The 19924-nt window shown below is 47.1% G+C and overlaps 1 protein-coding gene across 14 annotated transcripts in view; it reads left to right on the top strand.

The window, feature by feature from the left end:
• The first annotated feature begins 242 nt into the window (after nucleotides 1-242).
• KDM5C (lysine demethylase 5C) overlaps nucleotides 243-19924 on the top strand; it is a 31901-nt gene continuing 12219 nt past the window's right edge. For 7 of the 14 annotated variants that reach the window (XM_082445078.1, XM_082445077.1, XM_082445086.1 and 4 more), the window contains exons 1-12: nucleotides 243-695; nucleotides 4974-5051; nucleotides 7307-7429; nucleotides 7723-7893; nucleotides 8272-8406; nucleotides 9159-9282; nucleotides 9392-9573; nucleotides 10618-10776; nucleotides 12547-12666; nucleotides 12793-12951; nucleotides 13588-13769; nucleotides 13867-14029. In XM_082445078.1, the coding sequence (XP_082301204.1) occupies nucleotides 546-695; nucleotides 4974-5051; nucleotides 7307-7429; nucleotides 7723-7893; nucleotides 8272-8406; nucleotides 9159-9282; nucleotides 9392-9573; nucleotides 10618-10776; nucleotides 12547-12666; nucleotides 12793-12951; nucleotides 13588-13769; nucleotides 13867-14029 (1746 nt within the window). In that variant the 5' untranslated portion in view covers nucleotides 243-545. The remainder of the gene's footprint in view (nucleotides 696-4973; nucleotides 5052-7306; nucleotides 7430-7722; nucleotides 7894-8271; nucleotides 8407-9158; nucleotides 9283-9391; nucleotides 9574-10617; nucleotides 10777-12546; nucleotides 12667-12792; nucleotides 12952-13587; nucleotides 13770-13866; nucleotides 14030-19924) is intronic. The other 7 variants (XM_082445085.1, XM_082445081.1, XM_082445080.1 and 4 more) reach the window with 4 other exon arrangements.

Here is a 19924-nt window from a genome sequence, read left to right as displayed (position 1 = left end):
ATCCGGCAGTTAATTACAACTTTGTTCCTCCGCCGCTGAGGCGGACTATTTGCTCTCAGTCTGGGAAGCACTTTTGAGTTCCTGCTTCCTGATAGGAAACCCACGCCTGCCGATTCAGCTCAGTCTCCACGGGATGAAGGCTCCCTAGGGCTCGGCCTCACGCACGTTATACGAGGCTCGGAGGGACACCCTGCGGAGGGATCTGGTTTGTTGTGGTGAAGGGAGGGGGGGGAGACGCTGACAAACCAAGATGGCGGCGGCGGCGATGAAGGCCGCGGTGGTTGGGAGGTAACTGTGGTGTTGAAGGCTGCGGTAGTTGGGAGGCAGCGGCAGAGTTTGGAAGGAACGGAGCAGGACGAAGAGGTGGTAGCAGTAACGTCAGCCTGAGCCTCTCAGAGCGCGGCAGCTACACGCCCCCTGGGCCCTCGGCGGGCGGCGGCCGCCCTGCTTAGGGCCTAGTCCCCGAGCAGTGCCTCGGCTTCATACAGCGGCGTCCGCCATGAGTCCTTAAGGGCCGTCCGAGCCCTCCAGTCCTAGGGCCCACCATGGAGCCGGGGTCTGACGACTTCCTACCGCCGCCGGAGTGCCCGGTGTTCGAGCCTAGCTGGGCGGAGTTCCGAGATCCTCTCGGCTACATTGCGAAAATCAGGCCCATCGCCGAGAAGTCGGGCATTTGCAAGATCCGCCCACCCGCGGTAAGGCCCTGGGCTGGTGGTCGCCGGCGACCAGGCCGGGGATGATAGACTAGGGTAGCGGGCGGAGAAGTCTGGAGCGGAGGGCAGCTCGAGGTGTGGAGAGATGGAGTGGCTGGGACCGTTGTGGATGCGACGCGGGTCGGAGAAAGGGTGCTGGGGCCAGGGGTCCTTTCGTGGTGTGAGGGCCCTAAGTCGGAGACCCACCCCCACCCCCCAACTCCCACCCCGCCCTTCAGAACTACTCCTAGTAAGGTTCAAGACAGGGATGCCTAGTGGCCTCGGGGAGAGTTCACGGAGAGGCACCCCGCACGCACATCTCTTGGTTACCCCAAACCACCTAGGTCAAGGCTGCCCTAAATAAGGCTTTTTTCCCATTTACTGGCATTACTTCTCTTCAGGCAGGCAGTGTGGTGTAATGGAAAGATCACAGCTCTGAAGGGAGATAGACCTTAGTTCAAAACTCCACTCTGCAGCTTACCAGCTGTGTGACCTTGGACAAGTAACGTAATCTCTCTGAGCCTGTGAAATGGGTCCCTTGAATGGTTATTTCGAGAATTGGATTAAACTAGGTAGCGTCTGTGTGTAGTAGGCACTAGATAAGTGGTAATTATTGTGACTGCAAAGGTGTTTGATGTGGTCATTGGTTTGCTCCTATGTGGGTTGACTCATATTTACTCACACCCTGCCAGGCCAGTCCATTTATGATAATATTCTGGGCTGGTAAACCAGTCAGGAAATCAGTCTCACAGGCTCTATCTGGCTCCCCTGAGATGGATTCAGGGAATTGTTCCCTTCTTTTCCTAGTCGAAGGCAATATCTGGGCCTTTCCTGCACATCACCGCCCAGGCTTGACTTCTGTGGAGAGTCTTGGACCAGTCAGTTTGGGGTGGGGTATATGAGTCCTTCCCAGAAGATTTCTACTCTGACCTGTCCCAGGATGTCAGAGGTCCCAGAGGATAGGATATTCTTGGACTCCCAGAAACAGAATGGACGGATGGAAGTCTGCCTCCTTTGGAACCCTTGATTCCCAGATGTCAGCAACAAAGGGCATATCTTTGCTTCTAGGCCTGGCTTCAGGCCAGGAGAAGTCCCCCAAGGGCTAGGATAGGCTGCCACCTTGCTAGCATGGAGGGGAAATGATGATACGCGTTGTTCAGTCACCACTTGGGATTCCAAGGGCAGGAATTGAGTTTGTCTGGAACAGGGTATTTTTGAGTAGGTGTCTCCTGGCTGAAACCAAATGGGAAACCCTGCTGCCACCTGAGGAGGGCACCATAGGCCTCCTTATTCAACTTGGTGCTTTCTGGTGTTCAGCCATACATCTAGGCTGGTTTCAGATGGATCCTCTGGGAGGTGTTGGGTAAGCTAATTTCTTCCTTGTTGGAGCTTGGCCACAGATCTCTGAGGTATCCTTGTCCATGGTGAGGAAGTGGCAGTGGGTAGTGAGAGGTCGGGAAGGCCAGCAGAAAGGAGAGGCTGGAGTCCTGGGCAGCATCAAGGAGGCACTCCCTGAAGTGGCCCGGCAGGCCTGTGGGAAAGAGGCATATCTGACAAAAGGGGTAGTTGAGGCTTGAATTTTCTATCCCATTTTTCTATCTTGGACTTCTTGGGGCAGCCTGGCCTTGTGCAGGTATTGTTACCCTTCTTTGGGGGACCAGGGGTGGGATAGGTGACATGACCCTGGGGTGTGTGTGTGTGTGTGTGTGTCTGTCCTGCAGGGGGCCGTCCTTTGTTATGCTTCTCTTCTCTACCCCAACACTGTACTTCCCTCTAATCCAGGAGACCTGGCTCTCTCTGGTTTTTGTTGTGTTTTCCCTTCCAGTAGGGCTGCTCCTAGGCCTCCTTTAGGCAGCCTGGACTTCTGGCTGGAATTTAAAGCACTCACCCAAGTGGTGCTTGGACCCAGAGTGGGAACCTTTGTATGGGTGGGTGCTTGGAAATTGAAGGTTTGCCTGAAGGGCCATTTGGATTCTGAATTGCTAGGCAGGTGACTGCTACTCTTGGGGAAGATGGGTGCGAGGAGAGTGTTGGTATACTGGAGTAGACGCAGGGGAGCTTGGAAGGGCCTTGCTTCCTGCATCAGGTAGCCCACCTTTTTATCACCATCATGACGTAGTGAGTATTTGGCACATGGGAGTATGGGACTGAAGGCAGGATGAGGGAGCTTGTAGGTCCCAGGGAGAGCCAGGCAGGGAGATTTGCTGAACCTTTCCCAGCTATCTGTTGCATGCACAGCTCCTGCTCTAGGATTTCAGTTCTGCCATTTCCTGTCAGGTTGCTTGACGTTGCACTTATTCTTATCTAGAACTTGATTCAGCAGGAAAGAAAGGTGCCTGGAGTTTGGGGTTTGAGCACCTTTCTGCCTGGGTTACCTGCGCTGAGGGGAGTGCCCTACTGATGGGGAGCTTGTCTGGGCTTGAGCCATATCATTTTAGTTTGAGGGTTTTTTGTCGTTGTTGGGTTTGTTTGTTTGTTTTTGCCCCTGCTTCACTGAGTCCCATGTGTTTGCTACCTGCTTTGGCGGGGGGAATATGTGTGCATGCAAGTATGAGTCCTCTGGCTCCTTTCTGTATTTTTCTTTTTTTAAAAAAATTATTTTATTTTTGGCTGCATTGGGTCTTCGTTGCTACTCACGGGCTTTCTCTAGTTGTGGCAGCAGGGGCTACTCTTCATTCCAGTGCACGGGCTTCTCATTGCAGTGGCTTCTCTTGTTGCGGAGCATGGGCTCTAGGGCACGCGGGCTTCAGTAGTTGTGGCACGCGGGCTCGGTAGTTGTGGCTCGTGGGCTGTAGAGCACAGGCTCAGTAGTTGCGGTGCACAGGCTTAGTTGCGCCGCGGCATGTGGGATTTTTCCCGGACTAGGGCTCGAACCATTCCCCTGCATTGACAGGTGGATTCTTAACCACTGCGCCATCAGGGAAGTCCCTGGCCCCTTTTCTCAAAGTGTGTGTACAGAAGAGGCCAACAGCTTTTTCTTCTCTTTTACTGTCCTCCTCCCCTGCTTCCATATGTATGCACGTGTGCGTGAACAGTCGTAGCCTGGTGTAGTGCAAAGGGCCTTGGACCGGAGGTCAGAAGACAGGGGTTCTAGTCTTGGCTCTACCACTAACTCAGCATGTGATTCTGGAGAAATCATATTTCTTCTCTGGGCCTGACTTTCTCCATCATTAAATGAGGGCACTGGTCTAGGTTACTCGAGGTTCTTCTCACCACTCAAGCAGGAGCCAGGGTTCTGAGGAGGAAAGGACTGCATGGGGGGCGGGGGGGGCAGGCGGGCATTGGGGAGGAGGCTCTTCACAGCTGCCCTTTGGGCAGGACACAACAAGCTCCGACTTGGCAGGACAGAGTCTCCCCCACTTTCATTATCTTTCCCTGACTTCCCTCCTTCTCCCCAAATCCTCCCAATCTTTGCTACCACAGTCAGTGGTGCATCCCAGCACTTAGGACACCCCTCCCCACTTCCTCCCCTGCCTCTTCCTGTACTGGGCAGGTGTTTGAGAGAGGACCCACAGGAAGCCTTTCTGACCAGGTGAGTATTGCAAATTCTTGCTCCTTGTTCCTTGCTCTTCCCTGCAGTGTCTATCTCAGGCCTTTTAAACTGAGAGAACAGACGCTAAAGGCCCAAACCTTTAAATCCTGCCCAAATTGGAGATGAGCTACTCTGCATATGTATTGGGTAGTGAGGTCAGCCTTAGATTTCAAATCTTAATGATGATTCCTTTGAATAACATTTTCATTTGAAAACCAGTTTAATTTTCATATCAGTCTTATGAGGAAGCCAGGGCAGAAGTTCATATTCCCACCTTACAGTTGAGAAAACAGGTTCAGAAAGGTAAAATCCCTTAGCTAGTAAGTAGTGGAGCTAAAACATGAACCCAGGTTTTCTGACTCCAGATCCTGTGTGCTTTCCAGTACTTCCAGACTGTGTGTCCTGTGCCTAGGGGATGAGGAGTTAATATGGGCATAGGGAGAGTTTGCAGTCAGCTGTTTTGGGCCCCATCTCTCTATTTCTTAAAATCCTAACACTGTACTGTTGCAGGGACTCTGAAGACATTTCCCAGGGTATGTGCATGGGGTGTTGGGTGTGGACTTGAGGGGCTTCTAAAGCCCTGTAGTGAGTTGTGTGTGTATGGGTTGGGTGTTTGCCAGGTTAAAAGGTCTGACATGGCTAGAGGTCTGGGAAGGCATGAATGGGGTGCTGAGCTGCTTTTGGTGCACCTCTGGTCTTGCACTATGCTGGAATAACCCAACTCCCTTTTCTCCTCTGTACCCACTCAGGACTGGCAGCCACCCTTTGCTGTAGAAGTGGACAACTTCAGGTTTACTCCCCGAATCCAGAGGCTGAATGAACTAGAGGTAAGATGACTAGCAACTGGTGGTGGGGTTGGGAGAATGGATACCTGAGCTCTGATCCCACTTCCCTCCTACCTTCTCTGTCTAAGGTACTTTACCTAACTAGGCCTTTGTTCTCTCTTCTGTGAAATTGCCTGGAGGGCATGGAGGAAGCTTTTGAGCTCTGAATAATATAACCAAGAGCAGGAGCATTTAGCATCCCAAATCTGATAGCGCCAAGGCTGGGGATGGCCCTTTTCCACAAAGGTTTGCTACTTCTGAAGCTCCCCTGTCAACTAACCCACCCTGCTTGGGTCAACAAAAGAGAAATATGGGGCTGGTTGAGACCCTTTCTTGCTTGGCCAGCTGAATGTGTCCTCATCTATCCAATTCATCTACAGCCCTGTGCTTCCTACCTTTCTTCCATGGTGCTTGGTAAGGTGGGAGGTGAGGTGGATGGGCAGGAACAATGGAAGAACTGGTCTGTGAGGAAGCTGGAATGGTTACAGACTTGGACAGAGGGTCAGGCAGGTAGGCTTTTCCCTCTCCTTTATATTCCATACAGGAAATCTAGGCCCTTTGCATGGGTAAGGTGAGGTTCTCCACTAAGGACTTGAGAATGCCCCAGGGCAATGAGAGTAGATGCCCTCAAGCCAGTTCCAGGTAAAGTTCTGGAGTTTCCCATGGAAGGTGTAGGGTAGAGGTATGCTACCACTCCTCTCCCTCATTATTATGTATCCTCAAGCCTTACTAGATGTCTGGGGGTGTGGGGGTGACTATTAGGCCCAACCGAATACCCATAACCTAAAAGCGTACTTGTCTTCTAGACCACAGTTCCTCAACCTTGGCACTGTTGACATTTTGGGCCAGGTAATTTTTTGTCGTGGAGGGCTGTCCTGTGCATTGTAGGATGTCTGTCAGCATTCCTGGCCTCTACCCACATAGTACCCTCTCCCGGTTATGGCAACCAAAAATGTCTCTAGGCATTACTTAAATGTCCCCTGGAGGGCAAAATTGCCCCTCATTGAGAATCACTGTTCTAGAGTCGGTCTAGGTGCTGTTCTGGTCAGGGCAAAAATCATCTCTTGTATGGGGTACAAGGTCCTTAGAGAAATGGATCTGACCAGGTCTGCTGGGGTATAGCTAGGACAAGGTGTAGCCTACCATGGGACAGGGACAGGTTTTCTAGAGAGAGAGTGCTGGCTAATGAGGGGGAGGGGCAGGGATGGGCCAAGGTTGGAAAGCTAAGGCGTTGAGGTGGAGGGAGTAGGGTTCCTGGCCCCTTAGGGATTCTCATAGCAAAGGAGCCATAGGATGTTCCTTCCCACAAATAGACCTTACTTTTCCTCATCTGTGAAAGAACTGTCCCTGTTTCCCCCTAATGGGATCAGAGCAAGGTAATGAATGATAATGACTTACCCAGTTCTCCCTAGAACTAGGCCTTCTGATTAGGGTGAGGTGGTTATAGACTTGGGGCCTTGGGGAGCCCTTCTTGGGTCACTGAGATTTCAGGAAAGCATGGTACATGCCTTGTTCCTAGAATCTTTGGCCCACATTGGTTCCTGGGTGGGCCAGGTGCCAGTGCTGCTTTGGTACACCATCTCAGTTCTTTAGGCCATTCTATCTTTAGCATGCACTCTCACCCTTCAGCCACCATGGAACAAATTTCATGGTGCATGTGAAGAGGTGAATGTTTTCTTTTGGAGCCTTCATTCTCTGAAACATGCCTAGAGCTTAGATTTAATTCCAAAGTTCCAGAGGGCATTCACTGTTCCTCTCATAAGTCTACCCTTCTGGGGTGAGTGGACTGGGCAGTTTTTTATTTCCCTCATAATCAGAAAACGGGTCCAGAGAATAGAACTGATTTACTCAAGACTATACAGCAAATTATTAGCAGAGGAAAAGCAAAAACTTACATTATTTGACACTCAAATCTCGTGGTACCTGCTGTGTGACTTGAGGAAGCAGGGACTCTCTGTAAAAGAGATGACAATACTTCTACAGCCCTGTCAGGGAGATTGAGAAAGAGTATATGTAAAGCTTTGGCTGTTATGACTCGACCTGCTCTGTTTTGGGACCTTGGGCTTCTCCTGTTGCCTGGAAGGTGGCAAAGATAAGAGAGGTGGGCGAGGTGCTACCTAGAGTTGGGGATCCAGTTCACTGGGAGAGGCCCTGGGTAGTGGGCTGCTCTGCATCCCTTCTCCTCCCCTAAGATTAGGCCAGAAGATAGGGGTCAGGTAGAGGGGGAGGCCAGCCTCTCTGAGCCATTTTTTCTCCAGGCCCAGACGAGAGTGAAACTGAACTACTTGGATCAGATTGCCAAATTCTGGGAAATCCAGGGCTCCTCCTTAAAGATTCCCAATGTAGAACGGCGGATCTTGGACCTCTACAGCCTCAGCAAAGTAAGAACAGGTTTTTCTCAAACCCCTCCCCACCCCACACCTTAATATCCTTGGTACTCTGGGGGCCACCTTGGTTTGGATATTGGATCTCTAGGCTACAGTGGAAGGGGCACAGCCTGGTAGCACACAAGCTGTCATCAGAACTTCTCAGCATCTCTTGGCTGCAATTTGAGTCTGAGTGGTGGAGGTAGGAGGGGGTAGCCTCCAGTGAAGTGAGGGGCTGGAGTTGTCCTCGTTGTCCTTTCTGTACATACACACAGCACATCCACGTCCCTTCCTGCTTGTCCTTACAGATCGTGGTGGAGGAAGGTGGCTATGAAGCCATCTGCAAGGACCGTCGATGGGCTCGGGTGGCCCAGCGCCTCAACTACCCACCAGGCAAAAACATTGGCTCCCTGCTACGCTCCCACTATGAACGCATCGTTTACCCCTATGAGATGTACCAGTCTGGAGCCAACCTGGTGGTAAGGATGCCGAGCCGGGGTGGAGTAGGCTTTCCCTTGCCAGATGCAGATTTCCACACTTGCTCTTAATGGAACTGGTTCAGTGGAGTGGACTGGAGACCTGGAGAGGTCTGGGAAGAGATGGAGTTCGGTTTAGTTGGGGAGATGGTTGCGGGGAGGTGGTTGGAAGGAGGGATGGCATAAGCAGAGGCATGAGAAGAATTCCCAAAGTGTGTGCTGGTGTCAGTGGCCAGTTGAGCAGGGCCTATTGGGTGGGTGGCGGGGGGCGTGGTACATGAAACCACGGCTTTGGTTGCCATTGGGTGACGGTAAAGGGAAGTCCTTGCTGTTGGGAGCTGGGGCCCCATGCCCTGACCCTTACCCCTCACCTGTCCCCAGCAGTGCAACACACGTCCATTTGATAATGAGGAGAAGGACAAGGAATACAAACCCCACAGTATCCCCCTTCGACAGTCTGTGCAGCCCTCCAAGTTCAACAGCTATGGCCGGCGAGCCAAGAGACTGCAGCCTGATGTGAGTACTTCCCTTCTTCTAACTTGGAGCTTTGGTGGTGAAGAGAGTCCTCTCCCTTCCCTCTGACCAAGGTTCTCTTCCCTGTTCCACTCTCCCTTCTCTTGGTTCTCTGAGTTCTGAGCAGTAGTGTGCCTCTTCCTGGCTTCACTCTTGCTCTTCCTCTACTCTCAGCTGAGCTTCTGAGCTGGGTTTTGATCTGTTTGTATAATATCTTTCCTATGTCTGGTGTTCTTGCCTGCCTTGTTCCTTTCCTGACTCACTCTGCTCATAGGGGAAGAACTCTTCTTTTTCTCCTTATAACTGTATCTTAGCCTCAGGAAGAAGCTTATGTGCCGGCATTCTTCTGGGCATTGGGGATACAGCAGAGAACAAGATAGACACTGTCCCTGGGCTCACTGAAGCATGTAATTTACCAGATCATATTAGTCACTGCCATTTATTGGTAGATGCAAATACTTAGATTTCTTTATATATGTTTTCCTCAAACCCCCTTGTAACTGTGAGGTAGGAGTTAATATTCTCATTTTACAGTTGGAAAACTGAGATCCCATCTTAATTCCATTCCAAGAGAGGAATGAGGAGGGAGTTCACTTACCCTCAGTCTCCAAAAAGCAATCTGAATTCTTGCCTGGGCCCACCTATGCCTCCACCCTGGCATGAACTCACGTGATAGAGTCCAAGCTGTCGTTCTTTTAGGATGGGACAGTCTGCCCAAGATAGCAGTCTTGATTCATTTCCTTCTTTCCTCCCAGCCGGAACCCACAGAGGAAGACATTGAAAAGAATCCTGAGCTGAAGAAGCTTCAGATCTATGGGGCAGGCCCCAAGATGATGGGCCTGGGCCTCATGGCCAAGGATAAGACTCTGCGGAAAAAAGGTGAGGCCTGACAGACTGGGGCAGTGTGAAGAATGGCCTCACCAGGGGAGAGGAGCCTGGGCCGCGACTGTTCAGACTTGTACCTTAGAGCCGTTCTTCTCTCTTCCAGATAAGGAAGGGCCCGAGTGCCCCCCGACCATAGTGGTGAAGGAGGAGTCAGGTGGGGACGTGAAGGTGGAGTCACCCTCACCCAAGACCTTCCTGGAGAGCAAGGAGGAGCTGAGTCACAGCCCAGAGCCCTGCACCAAGATGACCATGAGGCTGCGGAGGAACCACAGCAATGCCCAGTTTGTAAGGACCTAGCCCTGACTTCCTAATGCTCTGCTTCTCATCCCTTCAACGAGCATTTCCCCAGCATGGCACTGGACCAGGTGGCATTAAGCAGAAAAGTGGGCCTGGTGGGCCCTGCCCTCAGGTAGCTCACTTAATTGGGGAAACAAGGCCAACTCACATGGAACAAAGAACAAGAAAGGGTGATCAAGTGCTGTCAACATGAAGTGCTGGAAGGGTGCAGAGGAGGAGACTCCCTCTCCATTGCTTCAGGATAAAGGCTAAGCTCCTCATTATCATGCATGATCCAGTCCCTGCAGACCTCTAGCCTCATTCCCCAGCACTGCCCACCTTACTCCTTCTGCTATAGCCACACTGAACTACTTGTAGGTATGTTTGTTTTTTTCCCGAGATGTGCCATGCTTTCTTTCCCCATCCTTTGTACATGCTGTTTCTTCTGCCTGGAAGAGTTTTCCCCTGTGCTCTGCCCCATTGCCAAATTCCAGTTTGCCTTCAGGTCTCAGTCAGTTTCAAGTGTCACCGTTTCAGTGAAGTTCTTCTCAAGGCTGTCCCTCCTTATCTCCAGCTGATTTGAGTGCTTCCTCCTTTAGGTTTCCATAGTACCCTTTTACGGGCTGCTATTGGCAGTTTCTACACTGCCCTTTAATTTTTATGAACTTGTGCCTCTGGAGTACTGTATGGCTTTAGAAGGCAGATGCCATGTCTTATTTATCGCTGTACTGAAGAGTTCAGCATAATGTTGAACACATAAGTGTTCAGTAAGTATTTATTGAATGAATGAAAACAGGGGATTCAGGACTGAATGGTAAAGACTCTGCTGTCACAGCTCTACAGTTAGTTTATTTGGGGAGGTGGTACGTGCATGCAGTTAAATTCCAGGCCTAGCATGACTAACCTGTACAGGGCCGTGAATGATCCAGCCAGCAGGCAAGGTGGGTTTCTAATGGAGATCTTTGTGGACTAGGGTGCTGTCTGGAGGAGTCTGATGTTTGAAAGGCTGGACAGGGCTTAGGTTAATGAACTGTTGCCTCCCTCCCCTGGCAGATTGAGTCATATGTATGCCGAATGTGTTCCCGAGGGGATGAGGATGACAAGCTCCTGCTGTGTGATGGCTGTGATGACAACTACCACATCTTCTGCTTGCTGCCTCCTTTGCCTGAGATTCCCAAGGGTGTCTGGCGGTGCCCAAAGTGTGTCATGGCGGTAAGGACTTCCCAGCCCCAGTCTATGTCTGCCTCATAGGCTATCCTTGCCTTCCTTCATCCGGTCTTATTGAAAGCAGCCTCCTAGTTCAGCCACAGTCTTGTGTTTTGGGTCCCTGGGGTGGGGCTAGGTTGGGCAGAACTTTGGGAGAAAGAAAAGGACACTCAACCTGTGTTCTCTGGGAGCTCTCAGACCACCTGGGGAGGTGAGAGTCATGATTAGACAGATCATATGTGATGACATATAATCAAATGTTAAATTGTGTGTTAGAAATTCAGATGTAGAAGTTCAGAGGACAGGAAAGTGACTAAGTGTAGTAATCAGGGAAGGTGTCAGCAATGAGATTTGGAGGACAGGAATATGAAAAAAAATGTTCTTTTGATTTCCAAGTTTTTTATTCTTTGTTTCTTTTAGAAAGCTTGGAAAATAGACAAATTACCTATCATCTCACCACCTAGAGACAACCATTGTTAATAGTCTGGTATATTTTCTTCTCATCTTTTCGTTGTTGCGTATATATAACTATCTTTAACAAGTTTGGGATCTTACTGTATATTTTCATTTGTTACTTTATAATCATTTTTCTGTATTATTAAATTTATTCATGGGTATGATTTTTTTTTTCCTTGTAGGGGGTCCATCATGTGGGTATAATATTTATTTAGGTATTTTCCTTCTGTTGTGATAATTAGATTGGTTTGCGGTGTTGTAGATTTTAACTACAAGAGGTGGGCAGGCTTTCTAGACTGGGGGATGGAGGAGTGCAGGAGTAAGGATACATGGGGATAATGTACCTAGTGCAAGAGAGGCAGTGAGGAGAGCAGCTGAAGCAGCAGTGAGGGCTAAGAGGCCTGGGAAGTCTTCCAGTTCCATTTCATGAGCCTCCTACCTTGATCCAAATTCTGGGTGCTTGTCTACATCTCTCCCTGGGTTTCTGGAGAGTAGACACTGACAGTTTCTTGCCCTGTCAACTGTGGTCATAGAGACCAGGTGTGCACATGCACACACACTAGACACACACAAATGAGGAAAGAGACCAGGGCAGTGCATAATGGCCTTGGTAGTGGTGGGGATTCCTTTAGGGAGGAGTTTGGATACCAAAAGTATCATAGACAAAGACTGTCAGGTCTACTTGGCTCTCTTCTCTAAGTGGTTGTGGGCCAGTGGACCAGATTGACATTTAGTTTTCAGACATGAGCAGAAGGTGTGTCTGACTGGGGTACATACATCTCTCATCTAAAACCACGAACATAGATACAAAGTGAGTTAGACACACGTCCTGTCTTCTGAGACAGTGTAAAGAACAGGAATAGTGTGGGGTTTGACACTAGGAGTTGGTGCCTTCGTTTCCCATCCTCCAAGCTACTAGAATATTCAGTGTCATTTTCCCAGGTCTGTAGTTCCAGTCTGGGCATAAAACTTCTCTAAGCATCCTGTATAAACTCACATTTTATCTTGAGAGAAAAAATAGTGGCAGAAGAGCATGGGGTAGCATATTTAAGGCAGAGCCCATGGTTTAGATAGTAAAGTCCTAAAGGAAGAGAAGAGCAAGAGCATGGTAGAAGTGCATGTGGGGAATGAAGAGACTAACTGTGCTCAAGTGCTAGGAGGAAAAGGTAGAGCTGTGATGTGAGACCTGCCTCAGGGGCCTTCAGTACAGACCTAGGGCTGTTCTCCCTCCTGACTCCTACCCCATATTCCAGCTCCGCTTTTGAGGATTCTCCACCTCTTTGCCTCTGCCTTGGTGACATGTTCTCCTTTGGGTTTCAGGAGTGTAAGCGCCCCCCCGAAGCCTTTGGCTTTGAGCAGGCTACCCGGGAATACACTCTGCAGAGCTTTGGCGAGATGGCTGACTCCTTTAAAGCCGATTACTTCAACATGCCCGTACACGTAGGTGATGGAGGGCTGGGGTAGTGTCAGGGCTAGGGTCATAGGTGCCTGATGGTCTGTAGCTCTCCTGGGTCAGTGGGGCCAGGATATGATGGGCCACGGTCATCTGCTACCCCTGTTCCTTAGATGGTGCCCACAGAACTCGTGGAGAAGGAATTCTGGCGGCTGGTGAATAGCATCGAGGAAGATGTGACTGTTGAGTATGGGGCTGACATCCATTCCAAAGAATTTGGTAGTGGTTTCCCCGTCAGTGACAGTAAGCGGCACCTAACCCCTGAGGAGGAGGTGAGTAGGTGATTCATGGTTATGTCAGCTGTGTGACTTAAGCGAGTCGTTTAGTATCTGAAAGACTCAGTATCTCTATAGGATGGGGACTATTATGCCTACCTTATATGGTTGCTGTGAGATGTAGATGGGATGATATGTGTAAAGAACACAGCCTAGTATCTGGCATGGCATCTCCAGTCATGAGATTGGCTGTTTTTTTGTCTGTAGAATGGGGGTAGTATCCATTTTACAAATTTTATAAGAATTAAGTGAGAAGGTATATGAAGTACCTGGCAGGGTGCCTGGCTCATTCATAAGAAGTGTTCAGGGACTGGGATTGTAAGTGCAGGAAATAATGAGGCCCTAGGCCTGTATCAAGGGAAGGGTGCATTTTGGTCCAGAGCAGGGGCTTTTAACTTGCAGATATTTTGGTGGGTGGGCACATCTATAAACCTCCCTAAAATTGAAGTAAAGTGAAGTGAATTGAAATTTTGTGTGTATGCATTTGACAGAGGCAGGGGGAAGAACACCTATATTATTTCTTAGATGTTTCAGAAAGGTCTGTGACCTCAAAATTAAGGTTCCCTGGGCTAAAGATCTCCCCGCTCCTTAGCAAAACTCTCATCCCTTTTCCACAAATACCTAACCTGACAGGAGTATGCTACTAGTGGTTGGAACCTGAATGTGATGCCGGTGTTGGAGCAGTCCGTACTGTGCCACATCAATGCAGATATCTCCGGCATGAAGGTGCCCTGGCTCTATGTGGGCATGGTCTTCTCAGCCTTTTGCTGGCATATTGAGGATCACTGGAGTTACTCCATTAACTACCTCCACTGGTGAGTGGGGTCCTGGAGAGCCAGGGAAGCAGTCAGGGTGGGCTCCTTCAGTACCATAGGTGTGTCCACTCTACATGTCTCCTTTCTGCTTGGCCAGGGGTGAGCCGAAGACCTGGTATGGGGTACCCTCACTTGCAGCAGAACATTTGGAAGAGGTGATGAAGAAGCTGACACCTGAGCTCTTTGATAGCCAGCCTGACCTTCTGCACCAACTTGTCACCCTCATGAATCCCAACACCCTCATGTCCCATGGTGTGCCGGTGAGTGTCCAGGAAATAGGGGCAAGGTGTAGGAGTGAGTTAGTGGTGTCCTTTGTGGTGGTGGTGGTGGTGGTGGTGGTGGTGGTGATTGTCTGGAATCTACCCCTGCCCCTTTCTCATTCCTATTCTATCTTAATCAGGCTATAGGTTTGACAAATAATAGTGGTTAGAGATACAGTGTGATGGTGAGCCCTCTGGGCCTGGTGTTTGAGGGCAACACCTTAGGGATGGCTTCCACCAGTGGAAAAGGGAAATAGAGGAAGGACTGGGCAAGACAAGTCTCCTTACTCTTAAGGGCACACATCATTTCCATTCACCTCCGGTTAGTCACAGCTTAGTCACATGGCCACATCTAGCTGTGAGGAAAACTGGAAAATCTGATTTTTATTAAGGATGGTCATGTACCAGCTACAAATTGGAGGTCATGTTATTAAGAAAGAGGGTGAGAATGAATATAGGGGGACAACTAGCAGTCTCTGCTATACTTTCCATATTGTGACCCTTCTTGGAGCAGTGGGTAGGTCTGTTTACTTATTTAACAGGTCAGAGTTCTATGGTGGTAATTAGTTTGCAATATATAAGTGTACCAAATCCACATGTTGTACACCAACATGTTATATGTCAACTATATCTCAATAAAGCTGGGACGGGGTGGGGGGAAGTAACCTAAAAAAAAAGAAGTGCCAATATCTTTCAGCATTTAAAAAAAAAAAGCTGAACCCAGAATCCTGACTTGTCCTATTCTCCTTCTCTGTGGACTTCTCTCCCACCCTGGGTATACATCCTGGCTTACCTATAAGGGGCTTTATATTCCTGGGAATTTCTAACGTTGATTAGTATCAGCCAGTTTTCTGGTGTGGATCTTAAAATAACCTGATCAACAGGCCTGTAGAAACAGGAATGAGTACATCTTCCACCTCTGCTTTGAGTCTTATTCATTCTGTGCTGCTACTCCTCCCCACTCCCTTCAACCCCGTCCCCCCAAAACCATCCTTGGCTACCCTGCTGCTTAGTCTAGTGCGTGGGACATGGTAGGCAGTCAGTACATATTGAATTAATATCTCCTTGAAATCCCTGGTCATCTGTACAGTAGGTCAGTGGTTCTCACCTGAATTTCTTCTTGCCTTCAGCTTGTTTTGCTATACTATATAACCTATGAGTAATACTTTTTATTATGCATTTTAGTGATACTTAACCAAGGTTTGAGATATCTAGGGAATTAGAGGAAACGCATTCCTTTTCCCTCTCTGCATCACCCCGTTTAAGAATTACTGGGCTCAAGATATAGAAATGACCAAGGGCCCTTGAAGTTATGCTCTTCACAAGTAGACATTGGGTCTGACCTTTCCTCAGACTCCTTTCTTCCTGACCCACAGCATCAGTTCTTTCCCACAGTGTCAAGGAGAATTGTAAGAGTAGAAGAGGATTCTCCTTAAGGATTCAGACAGCTAAGATTCATATATACATACATACATACATACATATATATATATATATATATATATATATATATATATATATTCATTCAATTCTAATCTCTTTTTAAAAAAACTTTTATCACAGACTTTTTTGCTACCACCTCCACAGCATTTCTCCTGCTCATGGCTCCCCAGCTTCTCTGGCCAGCTGCTGCTTCACCACCCCACCCTCTGTCTGCCAGGCCCTTCCTATAGGTAGTTCCCAGCATCTCCAGGCTCTTTGGACTTGGCAGTATCCCCTCAATCCAGGACATCTGATTTTCATATTCACATGTTGGCAGGCTGCAGTTTAGCCAGCTGGAGGTCCCTCAGAGCTATCTTTGGCCGCGCGGCCCCCCCCCCCCCCCCACCTCACCCATCTTCCCCTTTGGTGAGAGAAGGCCATTTCTTTTTATAGATAGAGATATATAGTATAAGTATTTTCATTGTAAAAGAAACATCCCCCCTTTCCAAAAAATGGCAGTAGAGAGGTCATCTCTATTTCCTCCACATTTTGTTATGTTTCCATCTGTTTTTTATGCAAGTTTTGACATGACAGTAATCAGTGTATGGATTTTATAATCTCTTTTGTTAAGTTTGGTCATCTAGAATGGCATTGTCCAATTTGGTAGCCACTAGCCACATGTGGCTGTTGAGCACTTGAAACAAGACTAGTCCCAACTGAAATGTACTGGAAGTATAAAACATATGTTGGATTTCAAGACATTGTATGAAAAACAGAGAATGTGAAATATCTCACTAATACTTTTGTATACCAATTACACATTAAAATGATAATATTGTGGATATATTAAATAAAATACATTGAAGTTAATTTCACCTGTTTCTTTTTAGTTTTTTAATGTGGTGGCTACTAGAGAATTTAAAAAGTACATATGTGGCTGGCATTATATTACTATTGGACAGTGCTGGTCTAGAATGATTTTTTACTTCCTCACCATGAACTATTTATAACCATCTTTTTTGAAAAACGGCTTTATTGCAGTATAATTTACATACCATAAAAATCACGCATTTTAAATGCACCATTCAGTGAATTTACAGAGTTGTGCTACCATCACCACAATCCAGTTTTAGAGCATTTCCATCACCCCAAAAGGATCCCTTGTGCACTTTTGCAGTCACTCTCCATTCCAGCCCCTAGTCCCAGGCAACCACTGATCTGCTAACTAAAAATTTGCTTTTTCTAGATAGTTCATACAAATGGAATAATATGTGGTCTTTTGTGTCTGGCTTTTCACTTAGCATAATATTTTTGAGGTTCATCTATGTTATAGCTTGCTTCAGAACTTCATTCCTTTTTGTGGTGGAATAATATTATGTTGTATGGATATACTACATTTTGTTTGTCCATTCACCAGTTGATGGACTTTTGGGTCATTTTTTAATAGCTGCAGAATGTGAGGAGAGCTTTCTAAAAAAAACTGCATAGGAAACAGTAAAGTGACATTGCCAAAATGAGGGTGCATTAGGTTCTATTTCTGGCTCTGCTACTTGAGGCTTCTGTGGGACTCAGTGTTCACATCTATAAAATTAAGGCTGGGACTAGATCATTCAGCAAATACTGCTAGAACTCCCTCTGTGTGCAAGGCCTCTGGTCAGCACCCTTAAAGCAAATAAACTAATCCCTGCCTTTAGTCATGTGCAGTTGAGTAGAGGACAAAGGTGAGTAAACAACTGGAATAAAATATTAGAGGTGCTACAAAAGAACAACAGACTGGGTCATTAGGAAGTGGGGGCGGGAGGGGGGAGGTCAGGAAAGCATTTGTAGAAGTGGTGACACTTGAAGGAAGAGTAAGAGTTTGCCTGTTGGGGCCGTGGCTTTATCATGTAGATACGGGGATTCAAGTGAGGGGTTCTCAACAGGGACATTACATAATCAGGTTTGCATTTTGGTTGGGGAAGACAATTCTAGTGGTTGGTAATGGGGGCCAGTGCAGTAGTACAAGCAGTAAATACTGATGTTGCCTCTAAGTAGGGATAGATTTGAGAAGAAAATGTACTGGAGGTGGGAACTGATACATGACCTGAATAAATGTGGAGATTCAGTATTGTTAGGATGCTAATTCTCTCCTCATTAGACTAGAACCCTAGCAGATGAATTGTTGGGTTGAAAGCTATAAACATTTTAGGTTCTTGGTTATGAATCAGCAATTTTGCTTTCCAGAGAGGAGTTATTGGTCCTCATACCAGCACTGTACTTATTTCACTGTGTCTTCATCAGCATGGAATGTTCATTTTAAAAAACTTTGCAAGACTTCTTGGTAAAGACAGCTAATTAAACATACACATGGCTCCTTCCATTCCTTACTGAAACTTCACAAAATGGCACAAAGTGATTTTTTTTTTTAAGGTAAAAAAAAAAATCACAGAGATGGGGAAAACAAGAAAAGAGACAATGATAAACAAAATTCTTGAAACTAGGAAACAAATAAGAAAACAATCTTAAGCCAGTTCTGGAACATCTGAGAACCAATCTGATTTATACTTCAGTACCCCCCAAAGGTTCAGTAGTTGGTTGCAGCAGACATTCTGGGAGTAAAGACGAATGGGGTAAAAATAAAGATTGGTTCATATTTATATAAGAAGCTATGGGAGGGACTTCCCTGGTGGCACAGTGGTTAAGAATCCACCTGCCAGTGCAGGAGACGTGGGTTCGAGCCCTGGTCCGGGAAGATCCCACATGCTGCAGAGCAACTAAGCCCGTGTGCCACAACTACTGAGCCCGTGTGCCACAACTACTGAAGCCCATGCGCCTAAAGCCTGTGCTCCGCAACAAGAGAAGCCACCGCAATAAGAAGCCCAAGCACCGCAACAAAGAGCAGCCCCCGCTTGCTGCGACTGGAGAAAGCCCACGTGCAGCAACGAAGACCCAAAGCAGCCAAAAATAAATAAATTAATTAATTAAAAAAAAAAAAAGCAGCAGCTATGGGATCCCCACCCACACTGGGCATCTGGAAATGTGACCCTCCCTCACTCTAGCAAAACACTGTGAGATTTACTTTCAAAGAGGTTGAAATAGATCTCTGGATTGAGGTCTTCTAGGTACAGTTGAGAGCAGAAGTATAGTGAAACTAGTAGGATTCATTGTATACTTACTGAATGCTGAGGTTCCCAGCCATCTTCCTCCACTTGGCTCTTAGAACAATAGCAGCCAGACCTTTTTCCTTCAGGCAAAAAAATAGGAGAGTTTTCTCTGGGGAATCTGACTGGCCCAAAAGGAAAGACCTAGAGTTTCCCAAACTAAGTGGCTTCACTCTACAGTGGCTCACAGTTGACAAACTTCACCTCTGTACTCAGAACTTCCATTCAGCCTTTTCATTTCTTACTCTTGAGTATAACTAGATAGCCACAGATTAACAGACAACTGAGAAAACTCTAGAATAAACAAAGTAGAGCCAAATGGTAAAAAAGCAGCTTGGACAAACAGAGCCTAGGCAGGAAGAAGTAAACTTCAAAAAGAAAAGGAAAAGAAACCTTATTAATACGTTAAGAGATGAGCATATATTGCAAACATAAAATAAGAACAGGATGCTATTTTAAAAGAACATGCTGAGAACGAAAATTAAAATTAAGATAGCAAAAGTAGAAGACGAAAAAGAAAATAAAAAGCTTAGAAGATAAACAGTTAAGGAAATCTCCCAGAAAATAGAATAGAAAGATAAAGATGGAAAAAGGTAGAGAAAGTTATAGAGAATTTGTTCTGGGGGTTCAATAGTCAAATAATTCTCTCTGAAAAGAGAATAAATGAAAACTGAAAGGATCAAATTGTTAAGAAATTGTTCAAAACAATTTCCCTGAACTGAACGACAGTTTCCAGAATCAGAGGGCCTACCCAGTACATGAATGCAAATAGATCCACGCCAAGGTATATCTGGTGAATTTTCATATCAAACAGTGGGACCAGAAAACTACAAGCTTTCTGAGAGAGAAAACAGGTTTCATTCAAAACATTAGGAATCAGAACAGCTTTAGACTTTTCAAAAGCAACACTGGAATCTAGAAGACTAGAGCCGTGCCTTCAAAATTATTTTTTCTTTCTTTTTTTTTTTTCAAAATGATTTTCAACTTAGAATTTTATGTGCAGTCAGATTATCAAGGTTGAGAGTAGAATAGAGGCATTTTTTTTTAAAGTTCTTCCCACCGTTTCTCAGGAAGCTGTTGGACGATGTGCTTAAGCACAGCAAAGGAACAAACCAAGAAAGAGGAAGACATGGGATCTAGGAAACAGGAGATCTGTCATGGGAGAGTGACAATCCAGGGAGGGCAGCTGGTCCCAGTTGAAACAGATCATAAGGCTCCATGAGAGACTGCTACAGAAAGGTGAAAAGTGATAGGAGAGAGGAGAGTTGGACACTTGTCCAAAAGGTTGGGATTAAATTACTAATACATGCACAGAAAACTAAGCAAATTGAGA

Source organism: Balaenoptera physalus (assembly GCF_965194825.1).
Source record: "Balaenoptera physalus genome assembly, chromosome: X".
In the NCBI taxonomy this organism is placed as follows: Eukaryota; Metazoa; Chordata; class Mammalia; order Artiodactyla; family Balaenopteridae; genus Balaenoptera; species Balaenoptera physalus.
The sequence above is the reverse complement of the archived record's forward strand: the minus strand, read 5'-3'. Positions and strand labels throughout refer to the sequence as shown.